This window comes from Chelonus insularis, unplaced genomic scaffold (genome assembly GCF_013357705.1).
Source record: "Chelonus insularis isolate UGA/USDA-ARS -01 unplaced genomic scaffold, ASM1335770v1 contig_63_pilon, whole genome shotgun sequence".
Taxonomy (NCBI): Eukaryota; Metazoa; Arthropoda; class Insecta; order Hymenoptera; family Braconidae; genus Chelonus; species Chelonus insularis.
In genome coordinates, this window is record NW_023276680.1 from 358,882 (window position 1) to 381,148 (window position 22,267).

Sequence of the window (22,267 nt, forward strand, 5' to 3'; positions counted from 1 at the left end):
TTTGTACGAAAGGAAAAAAGAACAAGTAGGTTAAGAGAATGGAATTACACTGATAAAGAAACCTTGACGTAATAATCATCATTCACCACTTTGTTCTTGATACAATGTTGAGATATACCTGGTTATCGGTAGAAGTTAAGATACAGTTTAAAATGAATGTAAATAGTCGTTATATATAAAACGATGGTAGAAATTATCATGATTCGACTAACGACGCTATTATCTTTATTCAGATTATTAAAGTCGGAAGAGATTAAGTCTTCAAAATTTATTAAATATTGTCTTCTGATGATTCTCTTTAATATACAAGATGATGTACTTAGATTATGATAACATTTTTCAGGAAATGTTAATGAATTAAAATACAAATAAATTCATCATAATAATAAAAAACTTCCAGAGATATTTTTTTCCTTAATTCAGTGTAAAGGAGAAGGTAGGATTATTGTTCAGTCTTTAATATGGTCTTATTGTTTATTCAGCGATCACGGTGCGTCTTCTATCAGTTAAAAACATATATATATATATATGGAAAAATAAATTTTCGACAGTGAAAAGAAACTTTGAGCGACGATAATTGGTGATAATTCAACAGAGTAAAATGTAATTAAAGAAAAATAAAAAGTGATCCATAATTCTACCTTCTCTACTAACATTTTTAAGTTATAAAAAAGGTAATCAAATTTTTTTTATTAAAGATAGAAGTTAATTTACTGATTCTATTTTGTATTTTCTTCACATTTTCAAGGTAATGTCTACGAAACTCTTCTCTTAAGTTATGGAAAATACTGTCTGCAATGCAGACGTGAATAGTTCAATGATTGACTTGATTATTGGTTGGCCAACAACTGGAAGTTCATTATTACAACTTAAAAACTTTGAGTGATGTCTACATAAATTTAAAGAAGTAAGGAAAAATGTTTGTGATTAATCTCAAAGTATTAGAAACAGTTTCTTAGTGAAGGAAACCATCGATCTTATCTTAAAGCTTACGCTAGTTCATTCGCAGAAAACGACGACGGAAATACATTTCGCTATTCATTGAGAAGTCATTGAATACATCTGCAAAGAACACTAAGTCTAGCTACGTCTCGAGATAAATACAATCGAGGAAACTAGTAATGAGAACGAGCTTATTCATCTGATTCAGTGTGAGAGAGGTGCTACTACTAAGATTTATTGCACTGTCTCACTGGAAATAAACTACGGCTATTTTATATTGCAGGACAGTCGATGACCTTCTTTTGATTTCCTTTTCCTCATATATTTTTTCTTTATCATCATTACGTTCATCAAATAAATATATCAAGATAAAATCACGATTAAAATTTTCAGCAAAATTCTTCAATAAATTTTTGTCAATGCTTTGAAGTATCTTTTGAATATTAAATTTTGAAAAAACTATTCACCAATGTGTCAGAAATGTTAAAAACTGATTGTTTTAACTAAAAATGTGTAAAGAAAAATTTTCTAAATAGAAAAGGCTATTGTATTATTTTCATTTTATTGAGGTTTTCATTCAAGTCTGCTATCTTAAGAGATTTTTTTTCTATCACTAAAATAATTTATTTAATTGTATAATACTCATTTCAATTGAATGAAAAAAAAATTTTTTAATCTCTAAATACAATGTGACTTGTTAACTTTATCTTCTCGATGTTCAAGATTGGACGTTTGTGCCCACGCTTTTCCATACAATTCCTTTGTGCTGTCACTCTAGAACCTATCCTTTTCCACACTTCTTAAAAATAAATATTCGAAAAAATGATTTCTACCTATATAAGATATCATACAGCGTCGTATCATTATTCATTACTCGTATAGGAGTCATAAGTCATACATTTATCGGAAGATATAAATAAAAGCGCAAGCGAAAAAGATCATGATGGAAACTTCAATATCATTCAAATGAAACATTTAAATCAAGCAATACATTTGATCAGAAAATTTATTATGTCAACATCAAGATCCTGCTTCTGTACATAATAACTTGGAATATTTATTAACATCTGATAGATTTTTTTTAAATATTTAATCTCATTCTAAATATTATACGCGTAAATTATGTAATGAAAGAAAGAGAAAACAATAGTGGAATGCAATGGATAAATGAAAATTGCACGTGGGCACGACACGAACATTCCGCTATCTATCGTCGCCTTGGACTCAACTAAGGAGGTATCAAAGAGCTAGAGAAAGTTAACTGAACGGTGTGTAACAGCTAACACGCACTGTCGACGGCTATTCTCGAGTCTGCAGAAAGACAAAACGTGTATTAACACTACTGAAGGATCTCAATAAGCTAACTAATTGGAACGTTTCACAATTTCTTGACATGCATAATTTTACTCCAGTCAAGAACTCTAATACTTTTAATCCCCATACTGCTACTATGTCTTTATAGATAAATTTAATTGTTATTTATTTGATAGAAATCCAATCCACATTTATTAACGACGTTTATTACATGGTTAAGTAATAAATTAGTGGCAAAAATTTGTAATTAATTTACAAGATCGTTCAGTCATATAACAATGTAAAAGCCATTAATTATCTATTTAGAAAATAATTATCTTTATTTTTACATAAGTTATTATTATGGATGATTAAATAATCTTTTATAAATATCCGATCAGAAAATAAAGTTCATAAGATAATTTTATATTATTTATACAATTATTTATACCAACAAAAAATTTGAGTAAAATAGTTGGTTAAAATTAAGTAAACTATGTAAATCAGTTAAAGAGAGGAGAATAATGAATTATTTGTCACTTTAGAAAAGAAGAAAAATCACAAATGATGATGATCAATTTCTTGCAATCGTGATAGTCTGCAATTCTCTTTTACGAAGTTCCAAACCTTACTATTAAACCACTCGTGATACCGTCCACTTGGTCAATTATTCTGCGGTTTTGTCTCTAAATAAATGCCGCTAATTTGTCTTAATACTCAGCATCCGGCTAATGTTACATGCATTATCTGCACGACCACTTCCTTGAACTCTCTTTTTGAACTGAAACTCCTACCTGCTTGCTACCTCGTACGAAAAAAAAAATTCTTTAGAAATAGTTTTTTATTTAAATCTATATTTCCTGAAGGAAATGGAGTGCTTTTGACTTCAAAAGAAATTTTTCTCCAAACGAAACAAGAGAAGACGATTTGCGATGTAAACCTTAAAAAGTGAAAAAACAAAGAAAGATTATTTATTGATCTTCGAAGAAAGTAATGAAGTCTTAACAAGCTATCAAATAGTATCGAAACAATTCTCGATATGATAACAGATTGTATCTTCTGTCCTTTTCATTAATTTTTATCTCTTACTTCTATTTTCTTGTTTTCTTTCTTGTCTTCGAATCGTTATATGTCTACTTTCTTTATTATTCTTTTAGTTTTTTTTAATTTTTCTTTTCTTCCGTTCCTTCTTTCTCTTTGGCCATTCGCAAGGATCTAGTTGCAACTTGCAAGACACGTTTCGTTACAGTGGTTGCGTCTACAACGGCATAATAACCCGAGAGGATAGTGGTTACGCAGTTGCATGTAGCGGGAAATGAGAAAAGTATAGAAAAAAATATAACTACTCAATTTTACGAGATATATTGCAGCAATGAAAAAAGCAGAAGTTGAAAAATTAGTGTTTGATTTACATGAGTAAATAGTACACAAACAGTTGAAATGTTCTACATCCACTACATTTCTCTATCTCTTCGTGAGCTTGCAATCTCTATTATGTATCGGCCGACGCGTATATCACCCGCGAGACCACAGACAATGATAGATCAATGCGACACGCCCAGATTAATAGCTCCACCCTAGCTTTTGCTTCTCTCTTTTACCTGTGTGTCTATTCCAACGTTGAAATGTGTCACACAACTAAACCCAACGATCTCGTGCTTATCTCCTGCTCGTATTTTCCAAGTTACGACGTGTTTCCTGGCTGTATTACACGTACTACTGCATTGTATAAAACAGATTAAATTTGTCTTTTCCTTAACTTTGATTCTTTGGTCAATTACAACTGATGAACCAAAATGGTTTCTGTTATTTTATAAATATTTCAATCAATTATTTTATTTGCATTTATAGAAGAATAAATATATTTTAAATACTTTTATTATTTCACAATAAAAATCAATAACTCGGGTGTTAAAGAAATATAGTATTTAGAAACAGGAAAATATAAATACAATCTAAAGTAAGCTACTTTAAATGATTTATTATCAGATTTCCTTTAGGGAATATTTAGATTAATTAGCTTATGTCTAATATCTCTCCAATCTTAAAGATATTGATCGACAATAAACTTGGACATGTTTTTACGGAAACTACGATGAAAAGAGCAAACTCCATGATTATATAATAAAAAAAATAATTCTTTATTAAAAAGTAATTTTTTATCAATTTTTATTTTATTGAAAAAATTGCTTTTGCTGAATGTAAATTTTAAAAATCCACAAGAGATAGCAAGAAAAAGTCAAATCTGTCCAAAATGATTAAAGAAGTTCTCTAAAAACTAAATTAAATTAAAATGAAATTTAACCTCAATTGAGAATATTATAAATTAGTGTGTATGTTACAACTGATGAACTACACCACAAAATTCTATGCTTGCTAATCAAGCGAAATACCAAACAAGATTCTAGTAAACCTTCATCGTCTGAATTCATTTCCAACTCACCCTCATGGCCATCAATATGATCTCTATGCAGACACCAAACTCATCATGATGATGATCATTCAACATCAAACCCTAACCCTTCTCTACAGCAGTCACCACATCAGTTCGAGGTCTACGAAGCTTGCAAGGTTCTATTAACGCAAGCGCATTGAGAAAAGCAAGCATTGCCCGGTACATCCGCTGTCAGAATTAACCAGTTCACGTCATCTGGCCAACTCTCACCCCACGCGATATATTACTCCGCGATGTCTCGCGCAATTTACGTACGATTATGCAGATGCCACCAGACTCTCGCCTACGTAGAGACTGAGACTCCATACACTCCCATATGCACATTTTGTTGACAGCCTCTACGATCTATGTCGTATATATAATTTGATTCGGAAGATTCATTGACTGAATCACGATTGACGCAATGTACTCTAATATCTCGTTGTCTTACTCGTACTATGTAAATAGGTAAAAGCTAGTGGATGGGCTTTGCATGCTTAAAGTCATCTTTTCTCCTTTTTCTCTTTCTCTTATCTCTCTCTTGCGGGTGTGCTCGAATAATGTCTGCAATTACCCGAACCAACGACCATTACTCTTGTGACTCGCTTGCTCGTGTTCTTTACTACGTGTGATTGTGGGTGGATTTGTTTTGTTAGGAAATAGCTTGATACCAGTTTATTTTGCGTCTCTTTTAAGCATTGGATATTAAAATTATTATCCTGCGATTATCTATGTTGTTAGTGGTCGTTGTTGTTAAATTTTTGTAGAGTTCATTTTTTTCAAAGTTTCAACTTTTTACTCTTTGTGGTTTTTGGTTTACATATTTGAATTTTCATTTCTACTAGCAAATCAGTCATGCAATAATGTTTGTGACTGTAAATGAAGACTTGCAAAATCTAAACTGGTCAAGAGACAAACGGAAATTGAATCAAGAAGTTAGTCCTGATAGTTCATTTGGTTGAAAAGCGGTTCCAGGCAAACTTGAATTCGAATTAAGGTCAAAGTCTAACATTTCCCGGGATTTTCAAAGTTTCTTCATTATGTAAACATCATTAATTACTTTCCAAAATAATTTATTTTTTCCCTTCGAAGCACAGAAATTTAAACGAAAATGTACTTACTATTTTTTCACAAATAATACTTTACGTAAATTTCTTATCAACTATAATTCTTCTAAAAAGGATGCTTGAATAAATCCTTTTCCATTATTTGATATTCAACTATTTAATTATGATCTTTAAATGCAAGTATTATCTAAAGAAATTAATTTAATTTCAAAATTACTATCTTGAATGTAAGAGATGTTATATTAAATAAGCTTTTGTGTGTATTATTACTTTTTTTTCAAAGTAACATTATAATAGGATTATTCTCCTTTGAAACATATAGTACAATTATAGAGTTATTTCCAAGAATATTATTAAAAATTCATTTACACTTTTAGAAGAAGACTTTCGAATATTTATTATAAAACCCCTTTAAGTAAATCGTCAAAGCATGAAGAAGCGAGAGTAAGCAGCCGAGGGCCGTTATGGTAATTCGCACATCATTACATGACCAGAGTTAGACTCACGTGGCGATGGTTGATTAAACTATACTTGTACAGGTGACTGAACAGAAACCGATAATTAATAAAGTGATCACATGCTAGCCAATAATAATGCAATAAATAATTTTTCATGTGGTTCTAATGCAAGAAAATATTATTCATTACAATTGCTATAAATTCTTCTTTATTACAGAGAAAAATACCACTTTGTATTCATTGAACCAATAAAAATATTTTTATTACGTTTAAAATTATTTTAAATCTTTCAAATAACTGTAATAAATTGATTCTATTCATTGACCAGTGGCTTAACAATGATAGTGAACTGGTGAAGATATAAGTAGTTTCGATGCTAAAAGTTATTGTATACCGATTATAAAAATAAGGTTCGTTAATTTTGTATTAATTTAATGATCGTGCATAAGATTAATGACGGTAATATATACCAATAGGCCTCTTTTCACTATCTTTTATGGTATATGCTTACACCAATTACTTTTCCCATGCACATTCTAATGATTCATTAGGGTTATTCTGTTTACCGGATACTCTTAACCTGCTAACCCAAATCCCTTTGACATTTATCAACAATAAATGGGTCAATCATCTGATTATCTTTACCTTGTATAGAATATGAATCGTAGGAATTTTCATCACTAGTAAAATATACTCAATTTATTCATAGTGGTGACTCCATTAATGTCATATTATACTTCATTACACCAAGTAATAAAATATTTTTTCTTTTATCTTTTCTTTCATATCAAATCTTATATTTTGTGATCTTCATTAACTCTACAATTTTAAAAGCACATTCAAGACCCTTTAACCTTTATTTATTGTCATGTAATTTATACGTTACATCACGGATTATTATATTTGATATATCATTTTAATTGTAACTTCGTATGATTAGTTGATCAGTTCAAATATTAATTAATAATGTAATTATTATGTACAGAGTAAAACTATCGAGCTTCTAAATGATGTACAGTGCATATTAAAATAATATCCATATTGAGCATCGTACTCGAAATAAAACCATCATTATTATGTTTATGAGCAATTCGATGAATTTTCAAACCGTAGTCGCATTTTCGAGCAATAAACTTCAGTAACTTTTTACTTTGTTAATGAGAGCTAAAACATTTGTTTGTTCAACAGACTTTACAATATTTACATCTCGTAACTCTAAATGTAGGGTTGGTCTAACAAGTTTGTACGCTCCGTGCTTTCGGACAATATTCGGTATATTCGCAAATGTGTAGATGTGTAGATATACGTGCATAAATATATAGAAGCGGTAGAAATTGTTTGTAGTTGAATTCTCTCGTGTAGAGGCGAAACCAACCACCGTATGATACTCTATTTCCAGCTCCCCTGTTTCATGTTCCCTTTGGTTGCTCGATATTCCTACCTATTCTCTTCCAATTTCATTGCTAACACCATTGCGGGGTTACTGCCATGAGAGTCTCGGGTTTAACGTATAGTAGATGGTTTTAGAGAATAGGGAAGCGAGCGATGGCCCAAGAATATACATACAAGTAGTGAGGGTGAGAGTTATATGTTATGGGATTTTGAGTTAACGGTAAATACTTTTTCGCACTGTTTACCCTCTTTGTAATTGACTGTAATATTCAGCTTAAGAATTTAATCAATTGCACTTCATTCGCATGGTATTTAAGCCCTAGCAATTAAGAATATTTGCATAATGAAGACTTAACAATAAAATAAATATTTATGTTGGAGAAGAATAAACATTAGTTTTTTAACTTCCCATCAGAAAATTATTGTAATGGGGTCGATTTTTAAAATTCGTAATTTTATCAGACATTTGAAAGCATATTAGAAGCTTTAAATATTAATGTATGTATGTACATATATGCGTGCATACGTATGTCAGGTTTTCTTTCGTTTCTGATATCTCGAGAATCACTGAAGATTTCGACTTCGGACAAATTTCATTTTAAAGACAATATAATGAAGAAAATTTGAAAGGAGTCAAACAAATTCAGCCCAGCAGTTTTTTTTATAACAAAAAGAGTGTATAATAAGTTGAGTAAAGAAAACATTTGAAATAGATTTTACTCATTGAATGATTGATATTGTTAGAAACTGAGGTCAGTATTATAAGTATGGTTGTTAATAACTTTATACGACTCTAAACAATTAAAAATGGTTGTAATTTATTAAATTATTATGACTACGATTATATTTGATAAATATCAATAAAATGTTATTATAAATAACTTGATATGATTAAACAATTATATATTGTTTATAATAATAGCAATTTGGTACAAACAAAAAAACTAAAAGATGACAAAATTACCGATTTCAATTAATAGGAAGTTCGTTGTTAGAGCATAAACTAGGTCTATTTTTTAAAAATTGTTTTACCAGCTATGCAATTTTTTTTATTTCCGAAATATTCACTGAAAAAAGTATATAGTCGCATTTACTATTAATAGTTAGAAAAACACTCAACTATTACTTTTTTAGAGTATTTTTGTTAAAACAAATTAAATAAAATATTACAGTTTCATAGTTGTGAGTTGTTTTTATTACGTAGGACCAATAAATGGATGGAAATTACTCGAATTATTGTTCAATTTTTTACTCTTTAAATTACTGAAGTCAAAATCTTTCACCATTGTGTGTCTTTATTCGTATATTTAATATTCAAGAATCATACATTTATTCGTAAAAATAGTCACAAAATTGTTACTCCATGTATTTCAATTATTAATTTTACTATCCATTTTATTGATAAATTCATTTTCGATAAAAGATTAAACTTCTTCATAAATTTGTTGTAGTAATTTTTCAATAAAATGTTCTTTAGATAACATCAAATTACGACTGTACATTTAAGCGATTAAGATTGGCGTAAAATAAATAAAACCAGTACTTGCTAACCAGAGGCTAGACATTGCTAAACCAATTCCACTAATATAAAGTTACAATAAAACGTCATAAATATTAATCTGCAAGTATTATATACTACTAATTTATAACAGCCCGGAAAAAGACTAAAATATAGTCTTATAATACGTAAAAAATTCAAACATGACTCATTATTAATTCGTTTCAGATAACCGAACGTCCGCATAGAACGTTACGATAAACCTAGAGTTAGCAAAATAGAAACTTTGTAGATTTATTGGTATTTTAATGTCAGTAATTGAATTTTTTTTTCTAAAACATATCATTTCACATCCCATTGCTCTGGTAATATTTGTCTGTTAAAAAGTGGACGTACCAGTATTTTTTAGAACCAATAAAAGTAATATTTATTGTAATAAGAGATAATGATTTAATGTAAATATAAATAGTAAGTTGAAAAGTGTGTTGCTGAGGAATAAAAATATAAAACTCGTGCGACGCGTCGAGATAGAAGCTCAAAGAATAGCCGGAGCGCAGATATCGAGGTCGACCGGTTTTCCAGCAGCCGTTAAAGGGACATTGCGACACGACTTGTGCTGGTTGTATCCCGCAATGCATTGAGAACTCCAGGAATTACAAATAAATTATTATTAGTCGCATGCGCACAGCCGGCTTTCGAGGAAAGAAAAGTTTGCGACTAGAATTATTATCGCTCCTGAACTGCTGAGATTGACGAGGTGGAGAGTCGACATTAAGTCAAGTTGCTTGCTGGTATACCGTATCTTTCTCCAACGCTATTCACGATTTCTCTCATTCTGTCTCGCGATTATCATTGAGATTACTAGAGCTGACAAGTTTAACTGAATATGTAGCTATATTGCTTGCTTAAATATGCTCGTAATCTGCTTAAGTATTCTCTTGCTATTTCTATACTCGATGAGCATTTAAGATACCATTTATGTGATTATCAGTACTGTCGAAAGACGATAAGTAACTCAAAATAACATTTTTACATTATTCAACCCTTATAATTTTTTTACAAAATTTTAATTCTATTCTTGTTTTAAATTAGACATTCCCAACTTATGCCTAATGAATTTGTTATGTAGGTTTATAGGGTACCCCAAGATTTCTAACCTTATTAACTTTCCGAACTTTATGTCAAAGTTAGGCATTGATTAGGAATTACTTATTAGAGCCAACTTAAAATTACTTGAACTAAACCCAAATAAAGCACATTTATAATAGTAAATAATAAATACAAAAATGAATATATCTATATATACTATACAGACATTTAAAAAACTTGGTTTTTATACCCCCCAATAGGGACAAGCGTTTATATTCCCAATGTGGGCCTAATGTGGTATCCCACTTGGCGCCTAACTTGAATTTAGGAAATTGTAGTATGCTAATGACTGATTAGGCATAAAATTTAAACTTTTATAGTTGTCTCTGTTCAAACAACAATTTGCTTAACAACATTCTGACAGAGAGTTATTTCTTGCGAATCGTTTTTAATTAATTCAAAATACAGTCAGACTCCTCGAATTTCCTAACCCTCAATTTCCAATTTCGAAAATCATGTCTCCCGAGTTACAGAAATTAGAGGAGTCTGACTGTATATGAAAGAAAATATCTTTTATTTTTGCGTTCGTACCACATAAAATATTACAAATTATGGAAGTAACAAATCTTTTTCATTTTGAAGAAAGTAGGAATATTACTTTAAAGAATATTTGATGATAAGAAAATTTATAATTTTATATAGAAATGAGAAATATGTAAATAAATGAATCATCAGAAACCGGATTGACTGCGTAAAACCAGTGATAATAATCCAAGGAAAATCGAAAGTCGTTACAAGTTTAAAAATGCCCGCGTCATTTGACAATCAAGCGTCGTATCGTAAATAGTGATTTCATATTAATAATTACCTCTTAGATAACAGATCATAAAAAAAAGTTTTTTTATTTAGTAAGACTAGTTTGAATTCATTTAAAATTAATATTTGTAACAACAAATAATCACAACTGTTGATAGTTATCACTAATATTTTTTAAGTTGTCTGTTAAGAAGTCATTTCAAATATCAGATAACGCTGAGTATGTAATTAAGGAACAAGTAGTGTTTTAATTAATTTCCAGCATTGATTGATTGTTATGCTGTCATCTAACGGAACAAGATTATCTCGCAACCCTTAAGAACATTAATTTTATTTATATGCAAAACATTATTACGGTTAATTGTTGTTTTTTGTTCGTTTGAACAAAATAAAACATTTTTAATATGAAATTAAATTAAAAGTTGTAAAAAATGTAATATAATATATGATAAAAAATAGTGTACATGATCAATTATTTTAGCACATTCAAGAGATAAAACTCCAAATTTCATTAAAATATTAATAGTTGTGAAAAAAATATGACGCGAGCTTTGTTTTAATTACTGAAAAATTTTCAACCTCAATCGATCATCAAACTGTCATCTAACCAAACGATATTATTCTGCAACTCTCGAGAAAATTATATCGCAAAAGTAACAGCCCATAAGCTACTCTTTCCTTATTTCATACTCGTGAGTTCTTGTGTAGCTCTCTTGCTCTACTACTGACGAACGGTTTATGATTTTGCTTAATTAATGGGTTTCTCGAGCCCTCGATCCCTCGTCCACACGAAGTGCGCACGACCCGACCATTAAACGCGCGTTACGCAATTTAGGGAAATTGCGAAACCGTTGATTCACGGTTATGCGAGACCAACACTCGTCCAGATGTAAACTGGAGGGCTATATTCCATAGATTCCACTGAGGAATATAACCTTCGAGGATTATTTAAATGCATAAATTGATTCAATAAATGTCATGAAATTTTTTTCCCCTTTCAATCATTCATTTTTTCTTTATCTTTAAAATTAAACATGCCTCCAGTTTTGTTAAAATTCCACCACCAGAGAATAATTATTTTGAATCCAATCAGTAAAATGTGATTGTAAAAATAATAATAATAATTTTGAAAAATAAGATAAAAAGAAAAAAAGAAAAAATAAATGGCTACAATACCGATGCTATTTTGAGTACTGAGTTCCCAGTCTTTCATGAGGATTTCTCGGGCAGGTCAGGATGACGGCAACGTGGATGTACCTATAATACATACAGATCGATTCGTACATATTTATCAATATTATTGTGAGATAAAAGCAGTTTGTTTTATTCTGCAATTTTTCACTTGTTTTTTTTCCAAGTGTTTCATTATTATTGTTATTGTTATTACTATATTTAACCTATGAATCATAATTATTAGTCATTCGAACCTGCTTTAAACTATGAAAATAAAGATAAGCATAGATTATCATTCGTCTTGCAGACATATTATATGTGACTACTCAGTGAAAAAATATCGAATGATCCATTTTTATAACATTAAAAATAAAAATCCATTTATGAAAATAAATATGTATAAAAAATAAATAACTTACTATTTTAATTTTATAGTAACTGTTATATTTAACTTCTACGAAGCAAGCAAAAAATTTAATAAAAAAAAAAATGGTAAATTATTCTATAATTATATTAAAAAAGTTTTCTATAACTCAATTTTTTTTATAGATTTATCTAATTTATTTACTTTTCATTTAATTAACAAGTAATTTCAATCTCACACAATAAAAAATGGCAACAATTTATTTACATTCTCGACTTTCTTAGAAAATTATTGTTAACAAATCTTAGTGAAACCGTCAAAGATAAAAATTACGTAGTCAGTAGTCTCATCATCGTTGCAATGATTTTCGTTGCAATAATCTGCACACGTTACGCTCGCGAGGATCTTCGGAAAGCGTGAAGAAGATGCGCGTCAGTGTGCTATGTGTACATCTATAATCGCATATCCTCTCGCTTGCTCACACATTTCTTACATTTTTTTTACCTTTCGCTTCTCTGCCTTCCTCATTTACTACGATACTTCTTTTCAAACTTTATAGCTATGGAATTACGTAAGAATGTGGTGGAGACTCTCGCTTGTCCGATTACGGTCAGTCGAGTCGCACATTACGAATTGTTGCCACTTTTAAGACGGTTCGTTGCTCTCGTACGATTACACTGACTGAGTAAAATCGTTTTTTATATGGCCTAACAAGTCTCTGCACCTGTGTGGGCAATAGATAATCAACAAATACTTGCGTTTACAGCAATCTCTTCACACTCAGTAAAAACATTTTGTAATAAATATATACATAATTTAATTATAGATTTTTTATGTTTTACAAATTTATTTTTTTCCCCTCTTTAATGTTTAACTATACTTCATTATTTTCAATTTTAATAAATAATAAGCATTTTTCAATTTTTTATTTTTCCACATAATGTTTGGTACATAAATAACTTTCAAAGAGAATTTTAATTAAATGAAAATTACAAGTTCCATTATAAATTTACCATCAAGTTTTTATTACATTAATCATAATAAAATATATTTAAAAAATTATAATAAAGTAATTTATTCAATGGTGGCAATTAATTTCTTTTTTTTAATAAAATGGTAATTGTTTTTAAAAGATTTTCTCTATAACTGAAATTTGCTCAAAGTTTTTTTGTTTTGAAAAAATAAAGTTATTTATTGTGACTATTTAATAAAACATTTTTTTTAATACTAGTTCATCTTTTCTCAATATCTAATTAATTGTGGATAAAAACAATTACTCATTCAAGTTTTCGACTATTTATCATACATTCAGAAACATTGAGTATCTATAAAAGATTGACTGTAAAATTATATAATAACTTCAGCAATGAAATGTAGATTCTGGAAAATTCAAGAACCATTAATATTTCATAAATATATTTAAAAATATTTGAAAAACCAAAACTTATTTTAATTACTGAGTTAATCGGAAGCACTCGATAATAACTTACTAGAATATTTGGAATAAATATAAATTTAATGAAAAATGAATATTTTGTTCATAAAAAATAGTTTGCATTATTCAGAAGCTCCATTTGAAATTTAAACATGAAAAAGATAATTTATTTGTAAAATATTATTTTCGAGGTGAATAATGGTAGGATGAGGTTGTCGAGAACAACGAAAAATTGCAAGGATGAGGCAACAGATTACTGGTGCACAATTAACGTTCACTATGGTTTTTCCTCACTCGATTGTATTTTCTCTTTTCGTCCCTTCTCTGTATTACTCCCCAACGACAGTCCCTTACTCTTTTATTTTACTCACCCCTTTGCGATGGAAAATGTGAAACGCATTCAATTTACAAATGCAGATTGCTTTTTCATTTTAATATAAATTGTTTGAAACGAAGCTAGTAATTATGGAGAACGAAGTAAATCGCCTAAGGCTGTGGCTCTACTTACACCTTCAATACAACCACCTATTTATTTTTCATTTTTATACATATCCAACGAATCATCCTTTTCTTTTTCCCTCTATAAAAATGTTTAAAAATGAATATTAAAATAATAATGAATATCAAAAATAAGAGGAATATTTCATTCATTTTCATTGCAGAAATCTGACTCAGTATCTCATGCAAACTTTGTAAATGATTTGTTATCTACATAAAAAATTCTGTTTATACTACAGATTAGAAGTTTGTTTTTACAACAGTCTCAATTTCGGTTAAGTTTACAAAAAAAATAAATGAATGCTATAAAAAGTATAGCAAAAATTTATTAGGCATCAACAAAGAAGAAATTAAAGAATTTTATTACATCAAGAAACATTAACTAAATTAATATTTAAATGAAGTAAGTATGAATAACATTCTTTTCAATAAATAGATAGATTGTACACATTTTTCAGCTGTCAACGAATAGTTTGCCCAGTAAACAAATAAAATTCATCAAAAAAATTTCTCTTTTGTGAAGCCATGTTCATCCACTACAATTATCAACTGATCACATGTGAAAATATTTACTTTCAATTTATTAAAAATTGACTCAATATATATTTTTCGATCAAAAAGTTGAAAAAAGAATATATTTTTTCTGAGTAATCAATCGGAGTGTTTTTAATTTACAGTGGAAGTAGTTGACGAATGAAAAAAACAATATTATGAAAACAACAAAATATTAAAATCAAATCACAAAAATATTTTCAGAGAAGTATACATTTAAAACCCAATTTATTTTTTATCAATTTTAATATTGATAGCTTTAGTGAACACAATCACAAGCAATCAACCCCTATAACATTTCACTCCCTTTCAACTCTATACTCGCCGTTCGATTTTCATCCTTTGTTGCTTTTGTGAATAAACGCATTTGCCCGATGGATATTTGACGACGATCGCGTAGCCGAAGCACACCAACAAGAGAGTACGGAGTAAGAGAGAAAGAGAGTACAGAGAGGGTATATTTGAAGCCCAATTCTGGCAGCCGCAAGTACGGAAACGCAAGGCCCGCGAACGATGTTCAAGTCCTCGTCCTCTGCCTCCTCCTCATTCGCATTGGTACAGAGATTCTCTTGCTCCAGCAAAATGTCCTGAAGGGGTGGGATTTACCGGTGGGTGGACAGGAGGAGGAAGAGAGTGGAACCAGTCGAATTCCTAGCATACCGCGGGCCAACTGGTTAGCGAGCGATTTACGATATTGTAAACCGATGCGACGGCGGGTGCCGACCGCCGAACCTCAATCTAATAGTGGCGACTCTAGCCTCCAGCCAACGGTATGCAACCAGGCAACTACATTGTTGCTCATCGAATGTGATACTCTATACACGTTTTCCCTCTTTTCGCTTTCTACTCAACTTCGTCTTACTTTATTCTTTACATGACAGTTGTCAATAACGTAGCCACAAAAACCAATACCTTAAATCAAACTATTTCTTACGGAAACTTTATCGTTAATTAAGTCAATAACTGGAAATATTATTTATGGAAATTTTTTATATTGAGCAATAGTTTAAGCCTTTTTAATTTTATGTATAAGATTTTAATTGAAAATATTAAATTCTAACAAATAGATATTAATTTAATTATTTTCAAATAACAATTCAAGTAAAGATTCATTAATTAGGAAATTTTTGATCGAAAACATTTTATCCTCTGGAGATAAATACCTGAAAACGTTTCTCTCTAATTGTGTTCGATCAAACAAAATGAAGGGAAAGTTAACAAAATAAAATTCCATGAAGATACAAAAAAAAAATTCGAAAAATTTTATTTATTAAATTTACAGAAAAAAGTATCAATCATTTGGATATTATAAAACATTCAACCACTTATGGAATTTTAAATTAAATCAAGAAAAATAGCGAATGAAAAAAATTCCCTTTTCCATACACTCTCCCGAAACAAAACAAAATTTTATTGTTCAATTTATAAATTATTGATTTCGATATATATTCCACTGTTCGAAGAATGTCTGTCTATTTTAAAAACTTTGTTAAAAACAAAGTCAATTAAAAACATTCAATAAATTTGTATAGATACCAAAATAGGGAAATATTGCGAAAAAAAAAAATCAGTAAATTCATGAATGTTGCCTGTGGGAAACAATCGTCGAATGGAATTTATTGGCATTACAAATGAACCTGAATAAACAAAGCCATAGAGAGAAAGAAAGGAATATCGAGAGTAATTTAATTAGCGAATTCGGTGTACAAACGAATGAACATATACACTATAAACGCTTTTCCTCCTCATTGGGATACTCGGCAAATAATTGGAACAAAGGTTGGTGCAGTAGCATCGAAATTGGAAGAGAGAAGGAGAAATATCAACAAAGAGAAGTGCATAGTAAGCTCGTTGAGAAAACGATAATATAGTCCGTTTAGGTAGTAGGGTTGCGGCTCGATCAGCCACGCGGAATAATGATATGTAATCGTCTATTTTCTTTCTCTTTCTCTTCGCGTGTCTCTCTTCCCTATGCTAGCTATCCACTTGGTTAAACTGTTACCCCGTGGGTGTGTCCAAATTGACAATTAAATCGAGGAAGACAGATATTCTGTACATTACATCATTCTTTTATCCATTTTTATCATTTGAAAAAATGCATCAATTATTGCAGTTATCGAACTTTATCATACAAGTGTCACAACTGAATTATTTCGTTTGATTTATTAAGCAATCTTCTATCGATAACAAATACATCACCAACAGCAAAGCTTTATTTTCAAAAATATTTTTTTAGCTATCAATTCACTCTTTTTATCGTGTTATAAAAAGCTCAATTTTATCAAATAATTGATTTAATTCTAGCTTTTAGATGTTTGGTAAATAGATGTATTTAATTATGAGATAAATACGTTTGTATTTGTATACAAGAAAGGAAAAACAAATGTTTTGTTTACTAAAATTTCATGTGACATTAGAGATATATATTCACATTGATTTACTAACAACTTGAAGCAAAACTTAAATTGTCTCTTTTAATTGTTTCATTTCTCTTTATTTTCATTTCTCTTTTGATTGTATTGGTTAGCGAATTGCAGCCGTACCGGAAATCCTGTCGTTTTGGTTTATTTCGCATGTGTAGTCACATTTTTGCGGTGGATAGAGAAATTCCATTTTGCTCATAGTTTTATTTTTTTCAGTTATTTTCACCGCCTCTTTTATTCACAGGGTGTAGAGAATCAGATAGGTAAATATTCACGTGATTACTTTTAATTCCCTCCATTTGTATTAATTTATTGCCTCGTGATTATCCACGAGTGTTATTGAATTTTTCGTCATCTAATTCTTCTTTAATCACAAAATATTACTGAATGATTATTTTTAACATTCATCTATTTCTATGATTCAATTCTAAAAATTGAACCGGAAATCTTTGAGACTGAGATTGTATTACTTGTGTGAAAATACATGCGAGAATATATTTTCCATTAGTTCCAAAGTGTCAAGGAAAAGATCTAGAGACGGGAAGCGAATAATTAAAGCGGCGACGAGAAAGTCGTCGAGGAAGAAGATGAGGATACTCTTTACTCGGCTTTTGGACCACCTTGGATACTAGCCAAGATCACTAAGAAACATATAACATGACAAAATGTGTGCCAAAAACTCGTGCTTGTCTCGTGGTATGACCAAGCTTTTAAATGGATTTATGTAGAGAAAACATTCAAAGTTTCATACTATTTTGTTTCCTACTACTACAAGCACTGTTCTTTGTTAATCTTCTTACAAAATAAAGTCCATTAATCGTTAAAAAATATAAACGTCAATAACATTAAACGTTCAAGAGATTTATTAGTATTTAAGTTGACAATTTAGTACTTTTATAACAATAATTATTTCACTCATAAAAAATATACCTAAGGTTTTTATTATTTACTTTATTTTAAAATAATTGGACGCTCAAAAATTTAATGGTATTATTTATTCTTTAAAAAATATTCATGGATGAAGTAGCGACTACATCAGAGATTAATTACCTCTACCTAACAAGAATATCCAAAAGCTCGTTAGCACAAATTGAGAAAAGAAAAATAAAAACTAAAAATTATGCAGAACAAGTCAAGAGACTCTTGAATTAAGCCGCACACCGGTTGTAAATTTTTGTAAAGTGGGCTTTATAAAAATTCCTAAGGAACATTTTTATTTATTCGAGCAAGATAGCATTCTTTTACTAGTCTATATTTCTGTCTTTACTTTTTATTTTACTTTACTATATTTAACGTAACGTCTGCGACGAACAAATTCACTGGTTAAATTTCTCTTTGACTTTATACTTCCCCTTCAGTTGTCAAATCGTCAAGGGGGAAAACCAACTCACGAGTGTCCCAACTAAAAGTTATCTTATCCACGTTCAAATTTAAATCTACGACTTAATTTACACTTCCTCGTTTCATACTTTTTAGTTACTTTACTCATTAATTTCCTTTTTTTTATTTTCAAATAAAAAATTCATTAGTAACTGTAACTATAATAAGGCAATGCAATAATGTTAAAACAGGGTATAGTAGTAAGAAAACCCGGGGCAAAATGGATTTTATAATATTAGTAACTTGACGTAGCAAAACGAATATTATACCGCTATTGAAAAAAATTTTACACTCGTATGAAAATCTTTATTTGGTATTTTTCAAATTTAGGAATCCGTTTTACCCCAAGATACCTTCTGTTTTACTTAAAATAAAATTGTTTTGTTACAGAAACGAAACAATTTTGCTAGAAAATAATGTTAAAGATTTTAATAAGTTTTTATCATAGCAACGTATTAATGATTTTTACATTGATTTTTATGGCTTTCCAACGCATTAACTTACATACTAAAAAGGAATACACAATTAAAGGACTCGGCTACAAAACAAGAATAAAATATTTAAAAAAAAAATTCTGATAATAATTAGCTCTTTAATAATTATTCGATAGTTGAATTTTTTTTTCGTTTAATAGATGTGTTAAAAACATTCGATGATAGTTTCTAGAATGAAGGTGCTGACACGTACGCTATTGGAAATATTTTACAACTAGAATTTATTGAGTACAAACTTGGGAAATTATTGGAAAATTTTTTAATAGCCCCACGAAAGTACTGGAAGATAATTTAAGTTATCTGGAGATAAAAAAAAACGTATCTTTTATCCAAACACCGATTTTCAATTCTTTCTACGATCTCATAAATTTTATTACATTTCACGATAGTGTCTAGGACATGAAGAAAAACGACGAAATTTAAACGACTTAGCATCATTCTTTCCTCTCTCCTGATGTATAAGGATTCAAATAAAAAAGGAAAAAACAAATTGGAAACAAGTTAGATTACGATCTCGTTTTTCTATCGTTTTGCCCTCTTTCATCACCCTCAGTCATGTGATAGCTTTTCGTTTGACATTTTTCAATCGCCTATTGTACATTTGTCTCAAAAATTGACAAATGCATATAAACATGGATAAAATTAAGTATTACCGAAATCAAAGTTTTGACTTTGCAAATATATCTACTGGGTAAATTTAAATATTTATTGTAGAGTAGATTGTTTTATAATGATTTGTTATATGGATTTTCTAAATCTCATCTCAATCTTTTTAAATATAAAAAAAATATATACTCAATGGAAAACATTTGAATTTTTTTACTAAATTTTTAAAAGGTTCATTAAATTCGCAGTTGAAAAAAAATCCTTTAATGATTCAGGATATGTTAGTACACCCTCTTTTAGTATGTACAATCTTGCTGGAGACGAGAGAGAAAGAGAGTATGGGGAGATAGGGAGAAAGAGAAAGCAGCCTCTTGAAATCACACTTGTTGCTGCAGCACCCTCAACCCTTGGAAGTTGCCCCATTGGAGCAGCACTTTAACGGGCCGAGTGGATATTAAAAGAATTTACGAAGTAATCTCGAGTCCCGATCGTGTAAAAGCCCCTTGCTCACGAGTGAAAAGAAAAAAAAAGGATCCAAAGAGTTTTTCAATGTAGGAAAAATGCTTTCGATTATTTCAATTTCAACACACACTATCAAAACAGATTGCCTATAAATTTTGTTGAAAATTTTTTAGAACAATAAAAATGTACTTTTCAAAGTGAAAATAATATTTATATTTCCCAGCCTTACATATTTTTTCATTTGCCTCTGCATCCCTACGTAAATTTTTTTTACCTCTATCACGTTAAGTTAAAATTTTGTCTAAAAGCGAAAAATATTTACAAACAAACTGTGTTTATTTACAATAGTACACTTGGAATAATGAGGGAAATGTTATTTAAAAATGAAATCAATTCAAAAGAGTTATGTTAAATATGCATAAAAAAACAAGCATGTCATCCATGAGAAAAACGAACACGATTACATTTTTCCGAGAGTGCGTGATGTTCAAATGTCTCAGATTATGCGTGTAGACACGCTATACCCATCGGAACACATTCTCTCATTCTCAAATAACACGTATATACATTTAAATGGATTATTTAAATGGCTAAGTATAATAAAGCTTAATAGAAATGATGAAGTAATTTTATTACCATTCAATTTAGAAAGGTATACCAATCTCGTTTACATAAAAGTCAATGCACTTTAAACCCTTAAAATAATAACTCTGAAATCTTTCGAGATAAATTGAATTCATTGATTAAACCAATTTAAGTAATTGTTAAAAGATTTTTTAGTAATCTTCGAGAAAACTGCTTTGAAAATAGTCGAAATATCTTTTACTCAGAAAATGAATAGATTTATGTGGAAAAACAAATAGAACAAATCGATGTTCAATCAAGAAAATAGCCCAATGGTAGAGAGAAAGAGACCAAATAACGATAGGTGTACAGCCGGAAGTACGAAGCGATTCCGTTTATCGATTCGCAACCGACGCCCAAGTCTTCCTTTTTCTTCCCTCGTCTTCCGCTCGCCCTCTTTTCCTCTACTCTTTCGACTTCCACTATTGGCGAAGCGATAACTTGGGACGTCTACCATAAATCAAACTGCCAGAGTGCTCTTCTTTCTGCCTCACCTACACTCACTATCTCTTCCTCATCCTTTTACTAAATAAAACCTCTCGTATTCTTTACTCCCTTCATCCTCTCACGTCTTCACGTCTTTTCTTCTTTGCTTTTACATTTATTCTCATTTCTGTACCGTGAATTACGATCCAATGATCAAAACATTCACTTTTCATTTTACTTTTTTCTTTTACAAAAACACTTTTCGACTATTTTTTATTTGATAATCCTTGAAATCCTTAATAAATTATTTAGCACATTGAAAATTAATTATAATCTTTATCTAACAAAAAAATTACATCTTAGCAAATGGAAAATTAGCAAAAAAAATTTCGTGTATGAGATTCCTCTTTATTTTTTGGAATATTACATTTTACTCAATTTTTTTTCAGTTAGATCCTGTGAAGTATTCGAATATTTCATGTTAGAAATGTTTAAAAGTTGTTAATTAATTTGCCTTATTTGATGGTTTGTAATTAATATTTTGTTTAATTCAATAAAATTAGGCTTTCTGAATATTTATTAAAAAAAAAAAAACGTTAGAAAGATCGAAATAAATTCCAGGTTCAATAATTAAATTTTGTTAAAGCTATAAAAGAATATGTTTCATTTCATACTGATAGTATACTATAGTCAAGCAAAACGTTTTATGTGTTGATTGATATTTTTATTTTTTATGTATGCTACTAACTTTCAACACTTTTATTTGAATAAATCTCAAAAACAATAAACATCAATATTTTCTGCATAATAAAATAAGCAACTTTTTAATCATCTTTTTTTC

The 22,267-nt window shown here is 29.7% G+C and overlaps 1 protein-coding gene across 7 annotated transcripts in view; it reads right to left on the minus strand.

The window, feature by feature from the left end:
• Nucleotides 1-22,267, minus strand: part of scalloped (TEA domain transcription factor 1 homolog scalloped) — a 90,030-nt gene that overhangs the window by 40,440 nt on the left and 27,323 nt on the right. For 5 of the 7 annotated variants that reach the window (XM_035089135.1, XM_035089134.1, XM_035089132.1 and 2 more), the window contains one exon: nucleotides 12,166-12,246. The exons of the other annotated variants lie outside the window; for them this stretch is intronic. In XM_035089135.1, coding sequence (XP_034945026.1) covers nucleotides 12,166-12,202 — 37 coding nt within the window. In that variant the 5' untranslated portion in view covers nucleotides 12,203-12,246. The remainder of the gene's footprint in view (nucleotides 1-12,165; nucleotides 12,247-22,267) is intronic. 7 annotated transcript variants of the gene reach the window in all.